At 40.4% G+C, this 21,144-nt stretch overlaps 2 protein-coding genes across 4 annotated transcripts in view; one reads left to right on the top strand and one right to left on the bottom strand.

Moving 5' to 3' along the window:
* The window catches only part of Prkn (parkin RBR E3 ubiquitin protein ligase), a 978,959-nt gene extending 966,961 nt beyond the window's left edge, over positions 1-11,998 (bottom strand). For all 3 annotated transcript variants that reach the window (XR_011369410.1, XM_070010824.1, XM_070010825.1), the window contains exon 1: positions 11,899-11,998. Coding sequence is in view for 2 of the 3 variants with exons in the window: in XM_070010824.1 (XP_069866925.1) it covers positions 11,899-11,905 (7 nt within the window). In the remaining variant the exon portion in view is untranslated. The remainder of the gene's footprint in view (positions 1-11,898) is intronic.
* Positions 11,999-12,242: 244 nt separating this feature from the next.
* The window catches only part of Pacrg (parkin coregulated), a 376,899-nt gene continuing 367,997 nt past the window's right edge, over positions 12,243-21,144 (top strand). Inside the window, exon 1 of the mRNA XM_070010826.1 lies at positions 12,243-12,608. Within this exon, the coding sequence (XP_069866927.1) occupies positions 12,453-12,608 (156 nt within the window). The 5' untranslated portion in view covers positions 12,243-12,452. The remainder of the gene's footprint in view (positions 12,609-21,144) is intronic.

The raw sequence follows: 21,144 nt of genomic DNA, 5'->3' as shown, positions 1-21,144 counted from the left end.
AACAGCTTGGTATTGGCATAAGAACAGACCTCAGGACCAATGGAATAGAATTGAAAACCCAGAAATGAACCTACAGACCTATAGCCATCTAATCTTCGATAAGGGAGCTAAAACAATAGAATGGAAGAAAGACAACCTCTTCAGTAAATGGTGCTGGCAAAATTGGTTAACTACATGTAGAAAACTTAAGCTAGATCCTTATATATCACCCTGCACCAGAATCAACTCCAAATGGATCAAAGACCTTGAACTCAAAGCAGACACTCCGAAAACATTACAGGATGGAATAGGAGAAACCCTAGGTCTCCTTGGCTCAGGCCGAAATTTTCTCAATAGAGACCCGGAAACACAACAAATCAAAGAAAGGTTGGACAAATGGGATTGCATAAAGTTGCAGAGCTTCTGCAGGGCAAATGACATAGCTAGCAAGATCAATAGAAAACCCACGGATTGGGAGAAGATCTTTACTAGCCGTACAACGGACAAGGGTCTCATATCTAAAATATACTTGGAACTCAAAAAATTAAACCCCCCAACAACAAATCCTCAAAGAAACAACTGCCCAATAAATAAGTGGGCGAAAGACATAAAGAGAAACTTCTCTGAAGAAGAAAGAAGGATGGCCAATAGACACATGAAGAAATGTTCAACATCCCTAGCCATAAAAGAAATGCAAATCAAAACCACATTGAGATATCACCTCACCCCAGTTAGAACGGCAAAAATCAAGAACTCTAACAACAACAGATGCTGGAGGGGATGTGGACAGAAAGGAACTTTACTTCATTGTTGGTGGGAATGTAAACTTGTTCAACCACTTTGGAAAGCAGTATGGAGGTTCCTCAAAAGACTTCACATAGATCTCCCCTATGACCCAGCAATCCCACTTTTGGGCATTTACCCAAATGTTTACAAACAAGACCACACTAAAGCTACCAGCACAACTATGTTTATTGCAGCATTATTTACCATAGCTAAGATATGGAACCAACCCAGATGCCCCTCAGTAGATGAATGGATCAAGAAAATGTGGTATATATACACAATGGAATTCTATGCCTCCATCAGAAAGAATGACATTGCTCCATTTGTTATGAAATGGAAAAACTTGGAAAAAATTATATTAAGTGAAGTAAGCTAGGCCCAAAGAAACATAGGTCCCATGGTTTCCCTTATTTGTAATATCTAGTATATGTATGAGTCAAGCGGAAAAGGTCAGATAATGTGATGTCAGGAAAATGAACCCTTAGATGTGTATTTTAATGTTTTTTTCTTTCATGCATGTGTTTCTAACGCATTTATAAGATTATCTCTTTGTTGCTTTGTATGTCCCTCCCCCACAGTATAACCCCTGCTTTCACTATATTTGATGTCAGTATAACTTGTGGAGGAGATGGGGAAAAATCAGTTGTTTAAGGATACAGGTGGACCTGTGGCAACAATGAGAAGTACAAGTTGTCATGTCCAAAACGAGCTTTACAATGTCGGTGCGGGGGGGGGGGGGGGGGGAGGAATAGGATTGGGATGGGGGGGAGGGGGGAGGCTGGGAAGGGATGTGAAGGGTAAACAAAGGAGGAGGCTGCAATGCTTGGTAAGAAATGTATGCATTATCCTGCCCATGTAATTGTAACTCCTCTGTACAGTATGTTCACAAATAAAATTAAATTAAATTAAAAAAAATACATTCCATATTTCCTCTAGACTTCTCCTAATTATAGTAATAATGTATAAGGAAATGTTTATCCAAATGTTTTAGCTAACTCTGCTTTATGAAACCAAAATCTATACTGATTATCTTTATTTTTATTTTTATTTTTGGTCTATTGTGGGGTTTAAACTCAAGCCTAGGCACTATCCATGAGCCCCTTTGTACCCAAGACTCTACCACTTGAGCCACAGCGCCACTTCCATGTTTTGAGTTGTTTACTGGAGATAAGAGTATCACGGAGACTTTTCTGCCCAGGCTGGCTTCGAACCTCTATCCGGAGATCTCAGCCTCCTGAGAAGCTAGCATTTCAGGTGTAAGCCATGAGCCACCAGCACCCAGCCTAATGATCTTAAAAACAAAAAACAAAAACAAAAACAAAAAAACAAAAACGCAAATTAAGCTACAAGAGTTTGTTCTTTTGTCCTTCTCAACTTTACTAGAATTTATTTTAAAATTCTGCATAACTTTCAGGCAAGCCAGATTAGCTATTATTTACAAAGGGCAAGACAATGTTAAACTATTCCAAAGGAGCATTAAATGTCTAATATTCTCAAATCAGAAAATGGTTATTTGCTCCTTCTTTGTCTGATCATCTGTTGTTACATAGTCATATTTCCTGTCAAAAATATAACAAAGCTTCCTTCTCTCTACAGGATACAAATTAGCAACCTGGTATATCAAATTACCCAGCTGTAATTCACTATTTCAGTCCAGAAGTATATCCACATGTTCTTTTACCACCTGGGAAAAGGAGTTTGAAAAGTAAGCTATGTCCTTGGCCACCTTCATCAACTAGTCCATGAAAAAGTAAATGACAAAACAATCCTTTATAGCAACAATACATTACCTTTAAATGATCTCCAAAAGGGAAAAAAATAAGTAGTATTGCTGTCAGTTCAGTATATGCCATCTGTCATCCTTCCTCCATCCCAAGGCACTTACCAACCATGCTTTCAAATGGAGAAGCATTACTGCTAGCCATGATGGACTGAATAATGCCTCCACCAAATGTTCACATCCTAGCCCTTGAAACCTCTGCATGTTCTCTTATGTGCTAAATAAAAACTTTGCAGATGTGATTACACTATGGATCTGGAGATGAGGTATTTTCCTAAATAAATGTAATCACAATGTTCTTATAGAAGAAGGAAGGGGCGCTGTGACCACAGAAAGAGAGAGTTTAGTCATGGGGCCAGAAGCAAACCATTTCCTGCACTTCCCCAGTGACAAGGGATCCTCTACTGAGCTTGCAGAAGGGAACAGCTCTATCAAGGCATTGATTTTTGCAGCTTAATACTCATTTTGGACCTTTATCCTCAAGAACTGTAACAGGATAAATGTGTATTATTTTAAGGCACCAAATCTGTAATTTGTTACAGCAACACTAACATAGTAGCTGAGCTATGCTTTCATGTATATAATATTAAAAATATAACGCTATAAGAAAGTGAAATTATGGTTCTATAGATTATTTTTTAGAATACTGTGACATTAATTATAGAATGCTGCCACTAAAAATTTATATACAAGTATATTCAGGTTGATTGATATTACAATGATGCATTCATTCATTCCTAAAGTTACTCCATATATATTATTTCTTGATATTTCCAAAATATTATATGCTTAATGCTAAAGATCTTGAAAAACACAGAAATAAAAAATAATTTCACAAAATAAATATAGTAATTTTGGCATGTACTTCCTAATATTTTTACATAAGTAAATGGCACCTAATACTACCTAGTTTCATTTATTGGTGACTGTTGTTATCATACTTTTTAATGAACTCTTTTCTCAATTATTCATACATATTTATCAGCCCTTCACTATTAATGTTTATCATTCTATCATGATTTTTTTGAGGGGGGTTGTCCAAGACAGGGACTTGAACTCAGTACCTGCCACTTTCACTAATTAGCTAGTGTTCTACTAAATGAGCCACACCTCCAACCTCTCATTATTTCTTCAAGAAAAAAAAAAAAACATCCTTTATGTACCTGATCTCAAATGACATTATAATCACTTCCCTAACTTTACCTGCATAATTTGAATTCTTTTGGACAGAAGTCAGATATTTCTAATAAAGTTATATACAAGGAAGAACTGTGAAAAGAATGACTTGATCCATTAAGGAAGTTATTCCTGAACTGCTCTCCTACCACCAAAACAAGTGTTTGAAATTACACTGAAATTCCTATAAATTACCAGTATATAGATGCAAGCAGAAGGATGTGGTATAAAACTTTAGCATCATACACTGAATAAGGTATTTGGTGACTTCTCTGATATCAAGATAATGAGAAAAATGAAGATACACCACAGAAACATTGCATATCATGAGAAACAGGAGATTCAATCCACGAAACATAAAACATTTGCATATCATGAGAAACAGGAGATTTAATCCATGAAACATAAAACAAACAAAACAGACAATAAAGAAAATAAAGCCCTAGAGAAGAAATCCCTTAACAACCCCACTGGGCATCTTACAGATTCCTAAATGAACAATCATGGATATTGGCAAATATCCGTATATACTACAACACTTTCTGTTCACACTACATATTTAGATTATACCTAAATTAAATGCACAGCAAGACACTTATAATTCCCTCATAACACCATACACTCCAGCATCTTTATGTAAGAGCACCTTGAGGAGCTGTCATATTATCCAAACATGATGGATGCCAATGACCTTATGCAGTGTAAGCTGTCTGTGGTCAGAGGCCCAGCTGAGCAGCACCTTAGAGAATGCTTTCTGGCCTGTGCTTAAGACTGCACATCTCACTCTCTGGAGACTCACCAGAGAATGAGAAAGGACTTTAGGAAAAAGGAAGATGAGTTCACAGTTTGATCTAGAGCATATAACATTATTTAAACATTTTTAAGTTTCTAGGCATACCTAAACTGTTGACCAGCCCTCCAGTGGCTCACAATTTATTACTCTTCAAAACTCTGCTTCAGAGAAAAATAAAATTGTGGCCAGGACTAAATTCCTCTGGACATAGAATGCAGAGCCTGGGGCCACAAAGATTACCCAGGCAGAAAGGGAGTGTAATAAGCAGGTGCCATGGTCATAATCTGCTCTGCTTCAGTCACTCCTCTCTTGAGACCACCTCAAGCCCCACAGTGTACCAGTAGTCAAGTCCTGTGGTAACTCCAAGGACATGAAAAGAAAGTGACTACCTAATGAAGACAGTGCCCAGTCTGCCTGCTTCCAACTGCAGATGTGTCTGTGAGCTAAAGAATGAAATGTGGAAACTCCAGCTTCTGGGGAAATCAAGGAATATGGGAGAGAGAAATGAAGGAAGGGAAGGGCGGGAGCACAGGTGTGTATTCAAACTCAGATACTACAACTCTCCAATTCGAGTGCTCTAGTTCATGAATACAGAGTGATTTTTCAAGTGTCCAATTTCTACCATTCTGTGATCTGGAGAATGGATCTACTCTGAAAGTATAATAATCTTTAAAAATTACTATGCAGTTACAAAGGGCTCCATCTCAGCTCATCATATTTATGCACTGAAATTCTAGGAACATTTAACAATATGAATAAATAATAAAACAGGACATAAACAGGACACCGATATTAATTCCCTAACCCTCAATTTTTTTATTCTTCACTTGATGATGTGGGTGAAGGTTTATAGACTTGGTAAGATTGCAACTTGTGAAACAGATTTTCCTTTTTGCTAATGTCAAAGACTCTAACCTTGAAGACTGTCCAAGTATTATAGTAAAAGTAAATTGGAAAAAAATAAAAAAACAATCAGTACTGTGGAAAACATGAACATTTGTCCAAGAATGGTCTCAATATGTGGTGAAGCAGGTAAGTCATGCAGGTATCTAAGAGGAAGGAACTCTATCTGCAGTGACACTACAAAGAAAACCCTAAGCACCGTATGCTACATGTCAAAGAAGGAGCTACTGAATCATTTAACTCTTCCGTAACATTAAAAGTATGCCTGTCAATGAAGAATATCAATGCATTTTTAAAAACAAGAATATTTTTAGAAATATAGTGCTTGACCAGAGGCCATCTCAAATCAATGTCAGTACCTGAATGAAAATCATCTGTTACTCACACTCTATCATGTCAGTGGAAGATTGTATTTGACTAATAAAAGCTATTGGTAAGCTGGGGCACCAGAGGCTCTTACCTGTAATCCTAACTACTTAGGAGGCTGCGATCTGAGGATCACCATTCAAAGCCAGCTGGGGCAAGTAAGTCTGTGAGACTCTTACCCCAATAAACTACCAAAAAGCTGGAAGTGGTAGAGTGCTACCTATGAGCAAAAAAAGAAGCTCAGGGAAAGCAACAAAACCCAGGACTGACAAAATAATAATAATAATAAAGCTATTAATACCATGCCTAAACTTCTGGATACTTCTAAATTGCCATAGCCATCTTTCTAAAATGTCATCTGTTCATAGGGCTCTTTTCTAAAGAATGAATCAGTGAGCCTCCTTATCACCCAATCTAAACACAGCCTCCTTGTCATGGCTTATATAATGTGCCCTTCTGCCTCAGCATCGTTCTTCACACCATTCTTAACCCTCTTCTCCATGCTCTGCACATGTCTTTCCTTCCTTCTGAGAGGATTCTTTCTCCTAGTTAATGCATGCTTGTGTCTCTAAGACAACTCAAACGGCACCACTGGGAAATGGGTGGATTGGCCCAGCTCTATTAACTGTACTCTCCAGTGCTTCCTTTTATAAACTTATACCATGAAAATACGCAACAAATAAAGAGTGCAGAAAAAATCTTAGTCATTCTAATGTATTTATACTAAAAAGTGGGTAAAAAGTAACATAGGGAGACCTTAAGAAAAACTTCCTATAAAGTAGGTGTCATTTGAAATGGATCTGGAAGGGATGAATGGTATTTCCAAGAGCACAACAGAGAGGAAGGAAGTCCAAATCTGAGAAAACTGGATAAGAAAAGAAGAGAATGAAAAATCAAATTGCTATTCATATATACTGCCCATTCTGCCCAACACTACCTAATACAGAACCTCAGAACAAATTGATGCTGAAATTATTATTGTTAATTGAAACCAATTAATTCATGTAAGAAAGCCTTTAGCCTGATAAAAAGTCCTAGATAATCAGGAAACTGCTACAGGAAGCAGTCTTATTACTAAATTCCTTTTAACCAAGACTTTCTCCTATGTGGTGAAGTAAATAAGTGATGGGGTGAGCTGCAACATAAATCAGCCAACATTCAGGTAAGTCTCTTTCTTTAGTAATACACAACTTTAAAGAAAAACCATTCAGATTACTACAAAGAAACATTTAAAATGAGCTCATTAAATGCAAATTAAAACAGAAACATTGAATAAGCACTGGGCTGCAATTAAAGGCTAAAGAAACAGCAGGTAAGAAACAATTTTCATTGATCAAAGAACTGAAAGCTAAGAGAATAAAGTATTTTGCATTGAGACTGCTTCATGAATATGAAGCATTTCGAAGTTAAGAACTTTTACTTTCTTATCCCTTTTTTTCATTTTTCAAAGAAGCTTCGGAGGTAGGAATGGATTTGCATATCTTAATACAAAGTACTTCCATTGTATCATTTTCTTCAAGCAATGAAGCTTTGGACTACAAAAAAAAAAAAGTATTCAGAAATGAGGCCAAAATTGTAAAGGGCATAGAACATTTTTAAACCTTTGAACCCAAAAGAAAACTGTATATAATTACATGAAATGTTCTACACAAAAGTTTAATAGAAGCTATTTTGTGACCTAATCATAAACAGAAGCTTTAGGTTATGTAGACCTTGAGTTGCTTTCAGTTAAAGTTATTAAAATAACAAGCAGCAATACATGTATATTCCACTAGAAATATAAATGCAAACTTTAAAATGTACTACCTACAAGCGTTAAAACAGTTTGATGTGGGCCAATCTAACAGTAAAGCTAGACTGCACCCTCATGAGGGAACTTTTTGTTTTCTTGATGCTGGTGCCCTTAGCACTGAAAGCAGGTCTGAGTACACAGTAAACACTCAGTCCTGTTTCTGTAAAAATGTCTGGTTTGGGGGGTCTGTTTTTGTAAAACTAACTTTACAAAACAAGTAAGGAGCAGATATTTTAAAAGCTTATTTTACAACTAAAATATATCCCTAAAGAAGGAGCCAATAAAAAGACTTGTTGGCGTGTCACACTGATCATCTTGTCACAGAGGGTAGTCACTAGGACAGCTGTGCAGCATGTACACTGAAAGGCACTAAAGCCACGGAATGCTCACTTATTGAAGTTTTTTCTACATAATTGGTGTCATAAAATACAAGTCTAGAGCAATAATTACTGTATATCTGTACACACAGGAGGTGTAAATTAAGAGATATTATGTTAGACAAGGTAAAGAAAATATTATTACTATTTTAATCAAGCAAATATTTCCTTCCTTCCTTCTTTCTTTCACTTTTTTTTCTCATAGTGCTAGAGATTGAACACAAGGCCTTGAGCATATTAGCAGGCACTCTACGTCTCAAATATACCTCTAGCCTGAAAACATTTTTTTTTGGGGGGGGGGGTCCGGTTGTGGAGCTTGAACTCTGGGCCTGGACACTGTCCCTCAAGCTCTTCAGCTCAAGGCTAGCGCTCTACCACTTGAGGCACAGCGCCACTTCGGCTTTTTTTCTTTTTGCTTATGTGGTGCTGAGGAATCGAACCCAGGCCCTCATGCTTGCAAAGCAAACGCTCTACCACCTAGCCACCTTCCCAGCTCCCTGAAAACATTTTTAAAGTATAAGCTATATAATGTTTTGTGTGTACGCTGGAACTGGGGTTTGAACTCAGGATCTGGTGCTCTTGCTGGCCTTTTAAACTCATGGCTGGCACTCTATCACTTGAACCATACCTCCACTTCTGACTTTTTATGGATTAATTGGAGCAAAGAGTATCCAGGACTTGTCTGTCAAAGCTGGCTTTGAACCTCCATCCTCACATCTCATCTACCGGAGTAGCTAGGATTACAGGTGTGAGCAAAGCATCCATCTTAAGACAGTGAATTTGAACTAAAAAATCTAATAATTTTACTTCACCATTGTATGTATGTATGTATGAATGCATATATGCATGTACTTTAAGAATATTAACATCTAAAGCTATATAGCATTTAGAACAATGTTCAATGTCACTATTACAATTACATTTTTAACATAAAGAAATATTTTTAAACTATGATTTTCCAAGAAACTAATCTTTAGGATTCTCCATAAAAGGAAAGGATTTAAATGAAGTATAAAAGTATTATCCACACTAGGAGGATGTAGCAACTAGGGAGAGCACGGTAGGAAGGGGTCCAGGTAGTAGCCCTCCCATCCATAGAAGAAATAATCCCTAGATATTCTAGTCTCCAGATGATGACTGAGTAAAGACTATATATGACATCTTTGTTTCCTGGCTCCAAGGTTTAGTTACAAAACAGCAATCAGTCTCTATTTCTGTTGACTTGCTCTCACATTCACCTGTCTTGACACTGATCAACATACTCAGGTCCAGTTCAAATGTTTATTAAAAGTGGTCCCAGATAGTCTTTGACAAGCCATCCTGCATCTTTCCTTCTGCCACTCTAAGATATCCCTGGATCTTGCACACAGGAGGACAAGAGATAGTTTTTGAGCTGCTAACTGTAATACATGTCCAGGATACAACAGGAAAAAAAAATGTGTCCATTGACGGAATTAGGCAATACAACTAGTTGAATAAGGCAATTTATTGTACATTGTCCATGTGGCTTTTATCTACTTTTATAGGTAAAACAATAGCTAAAGAAAAAGAACACCTTCTAAAAACATGCCTTTTCCATGTTATTATCAGCATGATGAAATGTAAATATCACAGTTCTTCCTTCTTGAAAATCTATATAAATCTAAAAAGGGTCTATCATCTGAGTTATTTACATAACCATATATTATATTAATTTGTAATTTATTATATTAATTTATAATTTATAATGTCTGGTCTTCAGTTACTGATATAACTTTATACCAAATCTAGATTAAGATAAATTACACTAAATTGTTTGTCTTCAAAATAAGGCATAGTTTTTTCTTATAAAATATTGTGTGGATTTTGAAAATGAATCTCTTCTCCGATTTAGTTCAAGTTTATGTTGATAAGTGAATCATATTATGTATATATAATGATTAGGTATTATATTATAATATTATAAATATATATATATATAACTTAAGAGTCTCAATAAACTATAGTTTTCTCTTAATTTGATAACTATCAATTCACTCATGAAAGACATACCATGCTAGAAGGAAAGTTGGGTAATATCCATAGGTTTCATCATTGCTGCATTAGTTAACTGGCAGACCCCTCCCCTCATAGTGAGTTAAATAGTTTTACTATTTAACTTCATTTCACAAGTTAAAGCAGATTTCAGAAGTGTCTTCAATGCATAAGACACATATCTTAAAAATCTGCCTCTCCGGCTGGGAAGGTGGCTCAGTGGTAAAGAGCTTGCCTTGCATGCATGAGGCCCTGGGTTCGATTCCTTAGCACCACATAAGCAGAAAAAAAGCCAGAAGTGTGCTATGGCTCAAGTGGTAGAGCGCTAGCCTTGAGCTGAAGAGCTGAGGGACGGCACCCAGGCCCCAGAGTTCAGGCCCCACGACCGGACCCCCCCCCCCAAAAAAATCTGTCTCTCCCTTGTCATCTGGAGAGACCACACGTGACTGCAAATGTGCTTGCTGTCATCAAAAATCTTGTGACACTTGTTAGAAATAATCCCCAAACAAGCTCACTTCCACACAATATCTGCAGCAAGTCTTTGAAATAATTAAACATCCTAACATCTATGTTTCCTTAACCACATATTTTTAGTAATTTTTCAAGGGGGAAATTCTAAAATTAACTTAGCATAATAACCCTGGAAGATGATCTTTGCTCATTTTTTTATCTCACAACTAACAAACCACTTCCAAAATTATACTCGAAGAACTGTAGCTAGATGCAAAAGGTAAAAGATGTCACCTTTGCTATTATTTACTCCTATTTATTCTTTCCATCTCAGATCTTGAGAAGAGATTTCAAGGAGAGCTACCAAGGATGGAAAAAATGTAAACCCTTGTGGCAGGACTTCTTTTGATTCTAACCAGAATAATGCTTTCCAGAGTTTCTGGGAAGAGGCAGCTGGTCCCAATCTACCTTTCACCCTGAAGACTGAGGACCAAGCCGGCTTGGGGGAAACTGAAAGGTGGGAAAGCCTGGCCAGGGAGGTGGTGGAGGGGGGGCCTGGCCCGGGGGCAGGGCATGGGGGGGAGGGTGAGCCTGGGGGGGGAGGGTGAGCCTGGGGGGGAGGGGGAGGAGGGGGAGCATAGCGTGGAGTGGGGTAGCCCGGCTCAAGGACGGGGGGGAGGAGCCTGGCTCGTGGTGGGGGGGCAAGAGGGGAACGGGGGGAGGGGGGAAAGCCTAGCCCGGGGTGGTAGGGGTGGGGACGGGGGAGCCGAGCAGGGGGACGGGGGGGGGAGCCTAGCCCAGGGGGTGGGGGGGCAGGGGGAGCCTAACCCGGGGTGCTGGGGGTGGGGATGGGGGAGCCGAGCCGGGGGACGGGGACGGGGGGAGGAGCCCGGCTCGGGGGGGGAGGGGCGACGGAGGAGCCTAACCCGGGGTGCTGGGGGTGGGGATGGGGGAGCAGAGCCGGGGACGGGGGAGCCTAACCCGGGGTGCTGGAGGTGGGGATGGGGGAGCAGAGCCGGGGACGGGGGAGCCTAACCCGGGGTGCTGGAGGTGGGGATGGGGGAGCCGAGCCGGGGGACGGGGGGGGAGGAGCCTGGCTCGTGGGGGGGGGACTGGGGAGCCTACCCCGGGGAGCTGGGGGTGGGGACGGGGGAGGAGCCTGGCTCGGGGGCGGGAGCGGCGACGGCCCGTGGGGGTGCAGTGTCACGCGCCGGTTTCCCTGACGAGGGGTCCCGGGTGGGAACGAGCTCTGTGGAAACACACACTTGCGCCCCGGGGCTCCGCGGGGAGCCGGACGCGGGGCCCGCGAAGGCCGGGGGCGGCCCCGCGGCGCGGGCCGGGGCGGCGCCGACCCGGTCGCCTGGTCGCTGACTGACAGGTGGCACCCGCGGGCCCCGAGGGTCCCGCTCGACCGGAGGCGCGGCGCGGCGCCGCAGACGGCGCGGGGCGGCGCAGAGGCGGTACCGGGCGGGCACTCACGTACCTATCATGGTCACTGCAGGTGGCAGCGGCTGGGCGAGCAGGGCCTAGGCGCGCTGGCGCTCGCCCGCGCCGCCACCAGCGGTTCTCTCAGGGAGAAGTCGTCCGGGCCGCCCCTCCCGCGCGCGTGCGGCAGGCGCAATACGCATGCGCGGCCGTCCCGGCGCCTCCTGGGAGTCGTAGTTTTAACGCGCAGTTTCTCCTCAAGGCGCCGCCGACCGCCGCCCTTTCCGGCTTCAGGCCCAGGAAACGCGCGTCACGAAGGGGCGGGACTATTCCCCGGCAATGTTGACGAGTCGCCTAGCAACCGGGAGGCTTGCCTTTGGAAGCTTGTTGCAGCTCTAGTCGCGATCCGGCCTTTTTCCCGCCCCTCCCCTCCCCTCAACTCCCCTCACCTCGGAGCTGCCAAACACCGGGACCGACCTGGGCACCGCGCGGGGCGAACTTCTACCAGCACCGCGCCTTCCTACGTTTTTCCCCCAACTCCTTCTCACATCCGAAAACCCCACTGGTCCTGACGACACTTTTTTGGTAACAACGAGACAGTTTTTTAGGAAGATGGTGGCAGAGAAGGAGACCCTGAGCTTAAACAAATGCCCCGACAAGATGCCGAAGAGGACCAAGCTGCTGGCCCCGCAGCCGCTCCCGGTGCACCAGCCGCATGCTCTGGTGTCTGAGGGCTTCACAGTCAAAGCCATGATGAAAAACTCAGTCGTAAGTGACCTTCCTCCGTTGAGCGCCCTCGTGTCGAACCGGGGGATCGAGCTGGAGAGGTTGGTGGGCCCCGTGTCCCGGGGCGTCTGGCCGGAAGTGGCGGCCAGACAGCCCTGGGTGGGCGGCGTGCGCGCCCAGTTTACAAGCACCGTCCCGCGGCCCGGGCTGCGGGAGCACCGCCCTTCACGGCCCCGCCTCCGGCCACGCAGCCCGGGCTCCGTCCCAGAGCCCGCAGACCCCGGCCCAGCGGGCCTGAGCCGACACTCGGCCGGGAGCCACCCCTCACTCACTGGGTTACCGCGCTCACTCACGCTCCCGCAGCTCGGTTACCGCGCTCACTCACGCTCCCGCAGCTCGGTTACCGCGCTCACTCACGCTCCCGCAGCTCGGTTACCGCGCTCACTCACGCTCCCGCAGCTCCGTTACCGCGCTCACTCACGCTCCCGCAGCTCGGTTACCGCGCTCACTCACGCTCCCGCAGCCTCGGCACCTGACAGTGCCTCGGCCTTAAGCCAAGTCAGCCAGGTACAAACCTCAAGTTTTAGCTCCAGGAATACAGCGCACGTGTCATTCCCATTGCCGGTGACAATAAAAAGTAAGATACTCTCGATACCATCGCCAGGTAACGATTCAAAGCATAGGGAAGTGGTTCCACTCCATGCATGAGAATTTTGTGTAACCTTCCTATTTCGTTAAACAGCCTTGACTCTGGTAGACCGAAGCAAAGGTGGCTACTGACTTGACACCTGTCTTGAGAATTTATGTAGCTATAAAATGTGTTTCTCAAGCAGTTTCAACTAACTCGCTGTGAGATACAGAGAGAGAGAGACAGAGAAAGAGAAAGAGAGAGGCCCTAAGACACAGACTCTGAATAAATTATTATTATTTAAAATATAAGCAGCAAATGTTTCCATAAAAGATTTTAAAGTCTAGCTGTGGTAGCTGTAATCCCACCTGCTAGAAAGATGGAGGTAAGGAGAATCATGGTTTGAGACCAATTTGGACAAATTGAGCATGATACCCTATCTTAAAAACAAACTAAAAGCACACAAAATGACCATTAGTATGACTCAAGGTGGTAGAATACTTGCAAGAGTTCAATATTCAGTAAAACACACAGACATTAACACGTGTGTGTGTGTGCACAAGCACACAATTTTAGGGAGAGCCAAATGCGTGCTAATAAAAGATAAAAGATATCTGGGTAAATTGGATTTTGTATGCAAGTAAATAGATGTAATACACGTATGTAGACTTTTGAAAATTCAATTTGGGCCTAATATGGAATTCAGACTAGCCACAGGAGTGTGAAGATGGTGGAGTTTTTAGCTCCAGTTCTCAGTTCATTTAATAGCAAGAGTGACCTCACTGCTGTTTGTATAAGTTGATGCTGTGAGGATACAGGCCTGGATGACCTGAAGAGTCGGGGTCTGGGAAGCCTCCAGGGGAAAGTTTTCCTGACTGTATCATAACACTTGAGGAGGACCAAGGGAAGGGTAGAGAGTTCTCAAGAGCCTTAAAAGTTTATTCTCTGCTTTTTTTTTTTAAACCAGAAATACCTGTTTAAAATTTTGTCCTGCCTCCTGCACTGCTAAATCGGTTAAGAAGGGGTTGAAAGAATTGAAACCAACTGAGGCTGTGGTTTTCGAACAGAAATGAAAATTAGATGGGAAAGTTAAAATTATGACTCTTTGGCCCATCCTGAGTAATTCTCATTTAAATGTTTAATTAGTGGTTATGAATATTTGAGAAAGCAAAATGATGGAAAGATCTCAAAACACTGCTGTTCAGGTAGCTATTCAGTTTTACCAAAAATGTTTATTAAGTAATGTTTTGTTTTCGCACTGTGTTGTCTGTTTTGTATTATAATACCATGCATTAGTCAGAGACATTAGTGAGAAATTTTTAGCCCATGTCACAAAGTTTTAATTATTTTAGCGTGGTAATTTGCTTTAGAAGTTAGTGAAGCTAATTCTTCTTGTTAATTCATACTCAGAAAGTTCACTTTATTTTACCAGGTGACCTTTCAGCAGTAGATGAAGCGGAAATAAAAATGATCATATAAATTACTTGCAAAAATGGGTATATTATAGCAGTGTCTTTTATTAATATGGTTTTTACTCTGCATTTATGGACTTTATATCTCCTTGGAACACTTCTTCCCATCATATTTTCAGATATTTTTACTCCAGTACTTAATTTCTAAAACTCAGGAATTTATTTTCACTGTGTTAATTTCTTTTATTACAAAGTTGCTTTTTTTTCAGGGTTTCTTTAATATCCTTTTCTCCCATATATTTGATTTTTTTTACCATTAGCCATTTTGTAGAATGGTCTTTCTTTGGTAATGCATATCTGTAATAGCAGAAACACTTGGAGGAAATGTGTTTACCTGTTTTATCCTATTCCATTGCATATAAAACCAGCTTATTTATTAATTATTTTACTGTGAGGTTCCTACCAGTCAGTATACAGCATGCCTGTGTATGATGCCTTGTGCAAGTAGACCAATTTTTAGGTTTTTCCTGAATGCAGAAGAATCATACACTAAATAAAAAATTAATATGTCATTATCCAGGCATTTATTTATTTACCAAAGTTACTATCATTTGGGGGGAAATTGAAAACAATTATGTTCTAGAAATAATTTATAATTTAGAATGATACTCCTAAACCAATTCACATTGAAGTCATCAACATAATATGAGTTAGAGAAAGTAATTCTAGAAAAATATGATTATATAATAAATGCCAAATAAAATAATGAACACAAGACATCATCACAAACTACCTTCCTTTTGTGGTTTTTACTTAGGAGAAACTCCATAGAAAACTATATTTCTTTTCTTTTTTTTTTTTTTTTTTTTTGCCGGTCGTGGGACCTGAACTCTGGGCCTGGGCGATGTCCTTCAGCTCTTCAGCTCAAGGCTAGCGCTCTACCACTTTGAGCCACAGCGCCACTTCCAGCTTTTTCTGCTTATGTGGTGCTGAGGAATCGAACCCAGGGCCTCATGCATGCAAGGCAAGCACTCTACCCCTGAACCACTTTCCCAGCCCAGAGAACTATATTTCTGAGTGTCTATTCTAAATTAAAGCAGCTATGAATTAATAGTCTTTGAGACAAATGATAAATTCTTTACCAAATTACCTATGTCCTGTACTTTGTATTTTTCTAAAAGTCTATATGGCATGGTAAAGCTATAGCATTTTTATGAAATGGAACAAAACGACACATTGCTAAATATTTTAGCATGAACACAGCAATTATTCGAATTTAACACTGAATTTAAAATAGTTTTGAATGTTTTATGATGTAGTAATCAGACATAGAAACAAGGATAGTTATAGATAGTATAGACAAATGTAAGTAAATTTTCAACAAAGATGAATAATCTGCCTATGCTTTATTTACTGCTGAAGTTCCATAAGCAAATAGTATATACTATTTGCCAATCATTTCACTAGTTTGTAAAGATACTCACTGATTTACATATATCAAATTATCTTCTATTTTCTTTGGGAAAAAAAGCATTTCAGAAGTGCATCAAAAAGAGCTATTACAAAATAGAGAATATGAATGTTCTGTTCTCTGACTCCCTTGATGCTTTACCAATATCTTGACCATAAAAAATGCTCAGGAGCATGCTTGATTGTTCAACCCCAATTCATGTGGTAAAAGTAATTTACTTCATCTGCACCCATTCCATATTTCTTTCATATTCACCACCAAAGGAAAGTAGATAGCCCAGAGCTGGTGGCTCACGCCTGCAGTCCTAGCTACTCAGGAGGCTGAGATCTGAGGATCACAATTCAAAGACAGCCCAGGCAGGAAAGTCCATGAGACTCCAATAAACCACTAAAAAACTGGAAGTGGTACTATGGCTCAAGTGGTAGAGTGCTGGCTTGAGCTGAAGAGCACAGGGACAGCGCCCAGGCCCAGAGTTCAAGCCCCACGACCACCACCACCACCACCACCACACACACACACACACACACACACACACACACACACACACACACACACACACACACACACACACAAAAGATAGATGATTAAATGACTAAGAACTCAGATAAAAGGGCCTTTCTATATATTACTATTTGCTTTGTTTTTATGAGTAAGATAACTTAAAATTAACTTGAAACTAATCAGCATTTGATCCTATCATGAAGTTACAGGAATGGTGAACCAGACCATAGTTACTGAAGTCTTCACCTGGCACCTCCTCAGGGAGCATGTGGACACATTAACATTCCTCTGATGACTTATGTAGTGTAAATGCCAGCTTTATCCAGAGCTCTTCCTGTCAAAGGCAGAATAGCTTGAGCCACAGCCAGGTGCTGGTATCTCATGCCTGTAATCGTAGCTACTCAAGAGGCTGAGATCTGAGGATAGCAGTTCAAAGCCAAGCCCAGGCAGGAAAGTCCTTGAGACTCTTAGATGAGCCGCCATAAAAGTAGAAGTGGGGCTGTGGCTCAAAGTGGTAGAGTGCTAGCCTTGAGCAGAAAGAGCTCAGGACAATGCCTAGGCTGAGTTCAAGCCCCATGACAGACAAAACAAGAAAGAGAAGAATTTGAGCCACTCTAGGAGCTAATACGGCAGTGACAAGGGAGGCAATAGAATCAGTTACACATAGGCAAAAATCTACATTTCAACCCAACTGAGTTTTCCAAATTAAACCAAGATTTAGCCAGAAAGATCAAACAAGGAGCAGGTACTGGGAAACTGACCTTAATCCCTTAGTTGCTTATTAAGAGAGCACAGTCTATTACGTCCTCTAAAAGTGGAGCACACATTCTGGAAGGGGATTATTGGTTGGCTGATCCTGACAATTTTTGTTATGTTATAAGCTTAACTGTCCTAGAGAATAATTAGTTTATCCTGTTAATTTTACTCCCGGCTTTCTGACAACAGGTCACTGGTCTCCGCATAAATTACATTTGCCATTAAGTAAAATGGATTGTAATTAATTTGCTGAAATTTGTGAAAGTAGTGGCTAAACAACTCAAAATATATATCTAGTTTATGATAGAAGAATCAACATAATGTCTGTTGTCAAATTTGAAAAAAATCTCCTTTTTCAAAGTGAAATTTATTTTAAAATGTCTTCATAAGACACATGCATAGACAGTGGGCAAAATCATAGATCCTGTTTGCTGGGGTGTGCCAGTTCTTATCTCCTGCCTCATCCTCTTCTGGGGCTAATGTTGCTTCCATTTATTTCTTTGTACTGAGGCAGGGTTTTGCTATGTAGCCCAGGCTGGCCTTGAGCTTGAGATCCCCCTTCATCAGCCTTCTAAGTTCAGGGATTACTGATGTATACCACCTTCACACCCAGTTTTATCTATTACTTATTCTAAATATTTTAACCAATAATTTCAAGTCTGTTAATAACATGCTATGATTGCTTTCTTTTCTTTTCTTTTGTATCATGGGGCTTGAACTCTGGGCCTGGGTGCTATCCCTGAGCTCTTCAGCTCAAAGCTAGTGCTCTACCACTTGAGCCACAGCACCACTTCCAGTTTTCTAATGGTTAACTGGAGATGAGTCTCATGGACTTTCCTGCCTGGGCTGGTTTTGAACTGTGGTCCTCAGATCTCAGCCTCCTGAGTAGCTAGGATTACAGGTGTGAGCCACCGGCGCCCAGTAGAAAATGATGTTTTGACTGTGAAGTCAATACAGCAATCAAAACAATAAGTATATCCAGTACCCCAAGTTTCCTTATATCTCTGTGTAGTTCCTCATACTCTCTCCAATTAACCAATGATATTTCTGACACTAGATTTTCATTGTGTAGAATTCTATGTAAATCAAACTACACAAAATATACTTTTGCTATATTCTGACTTTTCAGTTATTTTGAGATCTTCCACATTGCTGTGTATATCAATACATCATTCCTTTGTAAGGATGAAAAGTATTTCATTCGTGTGGACATAGCACCATTTGTTCACTTCCTGTTGATGGACATTTGGGTTGTGTCTAGGCTTCAGACAAACAGCTGCCATGAACAAGCATTTGCATGGACATGTGTTTTTCTGTCTAGATTAATTGTCTAAAAGTAGACTAGCTGCACCAACTGTCAAGAATTGGCAGATCAAAATCCCACAATGTCAGTCTGTCCCCTAGCTGGCACATGAAGCTATTCATGACATGACAAACTCAGCCTCGTCATTTCTGAGCCATTCAAAATCTCACCGAGTAGGTATAAACCTTCGTGGCACATGTTTTCTTAGGTCATGGGATAAAAGAAAATTATTTCTTATTTAATAATTATAAACTATATCATTGTGCTAGCAGCATTTTTATACTTGAAAACATGTACCATTGATTTATACAGGGTATTGATAGAGTTACCATATGAGCATTATTGAAGACCATTAGATTATAGAAACAATTTCTTCATAATTTTTTCCACTAAAGTATGTTTATGTTCACATTCATTTTCTCCCTGGTATGTTAGCTGGGCATATACTGATGTTTCTTTCTCATTCAGCACTCTGGTAGTTAGTACTTTGAGCATTCTGCTTCATTTGCTGAGATGGATTTGTTACTTGCACATAAAGCTTAAATTTATGACTGCTTTCATTTATTTCCTTTCAAAGATATATTAGAATTCCTTCACATTTTATAAGGAAGAATAAATTTGTTTCAGCCTAGGGCCAACAGCTAGCTTTCATGCTGACCTAGTTGCATATTTGCTATTTAGCCAGTGAATTTTAAAAATTTGAATGATAGCACATTAAACTGGAATAATGATCCAATAAAAGTTTTTATGGAAGTCAGAGAAATTATTTTCAAACATTCACACTGTCATTTTTACTCATTAAAATCATTCTAGGATCCCTTTAGTTCCTGTTTTCCTGAGACTTGAAAAATAAATAAGCAGATTTTTTTTCTCTATGATCAATTGATTTGCTCTTACCTCACAGTAATAAAATCTTGTTTGGGAAAGGTAGCCTAGGCACTTGTTAGTAGATGCTAGTTTTCAGATAGTAGCACAAAAGTCTTGGAAAATCTTCAATGAAGTACTTGCAGTGTTCTCTACACTGGTTTCCGCGAAGTTAATATCTTTCGGTCTCTATCAGTGTGTGAGTATGGATTTAAACAGGCAAAGCCTCAAGTGCCACTATATCCAAGGATGGAAGAACTCCCACAGCTTCCCCAGGCTTTCATGAGGATCCTTGAGATGTGCCTGAAACGTAAGCACACACACAGCCAACATGACGTCCTAGGCTGCACATGTGAAGGACCTCAACATTTTAGCCACTAGTAAGAGTGAATTCTTATGTCCTCAGGAAAGCATATGAATGCTTAGGAGTCATTAAGTTCTATTTTTGTATTTGCCTAATGACTTTGTTGGCCTTCACCTTGGTTTATAAATGTACTGAATTCAATTAGGAAGAGTGCTCCTAAAGTGTTTGTTCTAGACAAAGGTGTTTCCCAGCCATGCACATTATTTTATGTTAGGTTGCTATATGTATTCAAGAAATTTTAGATGAGCTTTTTTTTGTTTAACTTTTTAGGAAGGCTTTAAAATGAACATAACATCTAACAATATTGACATTTCTGTTTTCTGTTATAATTATTGAGAATAGTCAATGCATGGCAAGTGAATACTAAAAACCTAAGTAAAAACAATTGTATCTAATCACTATATATAAACTGGTAACTAAGTGCATTAATCCAAACAAATGGAGTTTATATAGATTATTCATGTACCATTCATTGGTCATCCACATGTTTGTTTCTAATTGTCATTTGTTTCTGCTTTAATTTAGCTCAACTGCTGTAATTAAATACCATTCTTCTAGTAGCAGTTCTGGAATCTTTTATATCTTTGTAAGACATTTTTTTAAAAAAAGGAAAATGAGTATTCTATTAAATCTGGTTTACCTTCAGCTAAAAATCTTGTATTTTTGTTTTTCATTTGCTCTTAATTGTGAATATCAAATAGATGCTCTCAGATTAGTTATATAGGCTAATTTCTAATTTTCTCTAAATCTACAAAGATACTCTTCATTTTCCCTAGTCTTGGCTTAAATTGCTCTGCTTTTGTAATGGGAAATTGATTGTGTTGCTGTGGAAACTAGAAGAGGATATTGCTGATAGGAGAAATACTGTTATCATAATTGTCCACTGACCTGAATGCCTTTGTTTTGAACAATATACTGATAGCATTTTCACACTCAAAACCCCAAATGCTTCTCTGCAGAAAACTGCTTTGTGAGCAGTATTAATCCAGTCAAATATTTGATATCCAACACTTTGTTTTATATCCCTGACAGGTGCTCTTCTATAGTGATGACAAAACTACATAAGGGAGGGAAGCTTTATTTTAACAGACGGTGGAAAGGTTTAGTTGGCCCAGGGTGGGATAGACTGGACATGTTATTTCTGGACCCGTCCTGTGAGGACATTTTGTAGGTAGATGCTGTGTCTGGAAGGTTCTTCACCCAGGGTAGACAGGAAGCAGAGAAAAAGAGAGATGCAGCCAGTGACAAGACACGGTCTCCAAGGACATGTCCTGTGGCC

The sequence above is a fragment of the Dipodomys merriami genome, unplaced genomic scaffold (genome assembly GCF_024711535.1).
Source record: "Dipodomys merriami isolate MVZ:Mamm:240054 unplaced genomic scaffold, mDipMer1.0.p SCAF_8, whole genome shotgun sequence".
Lineage (NCBI taxonomy): Eukaryota > Metazoa > Chordata > Mammalia > Rodentia > Heteromyidae > Dipodomys > Dipodomys merriami.
The sequence above is the reverse complement of the archived record's forward strand: the minus strand, read 5'-3'. Positions and strand labels throughout refer to the sequence as shown.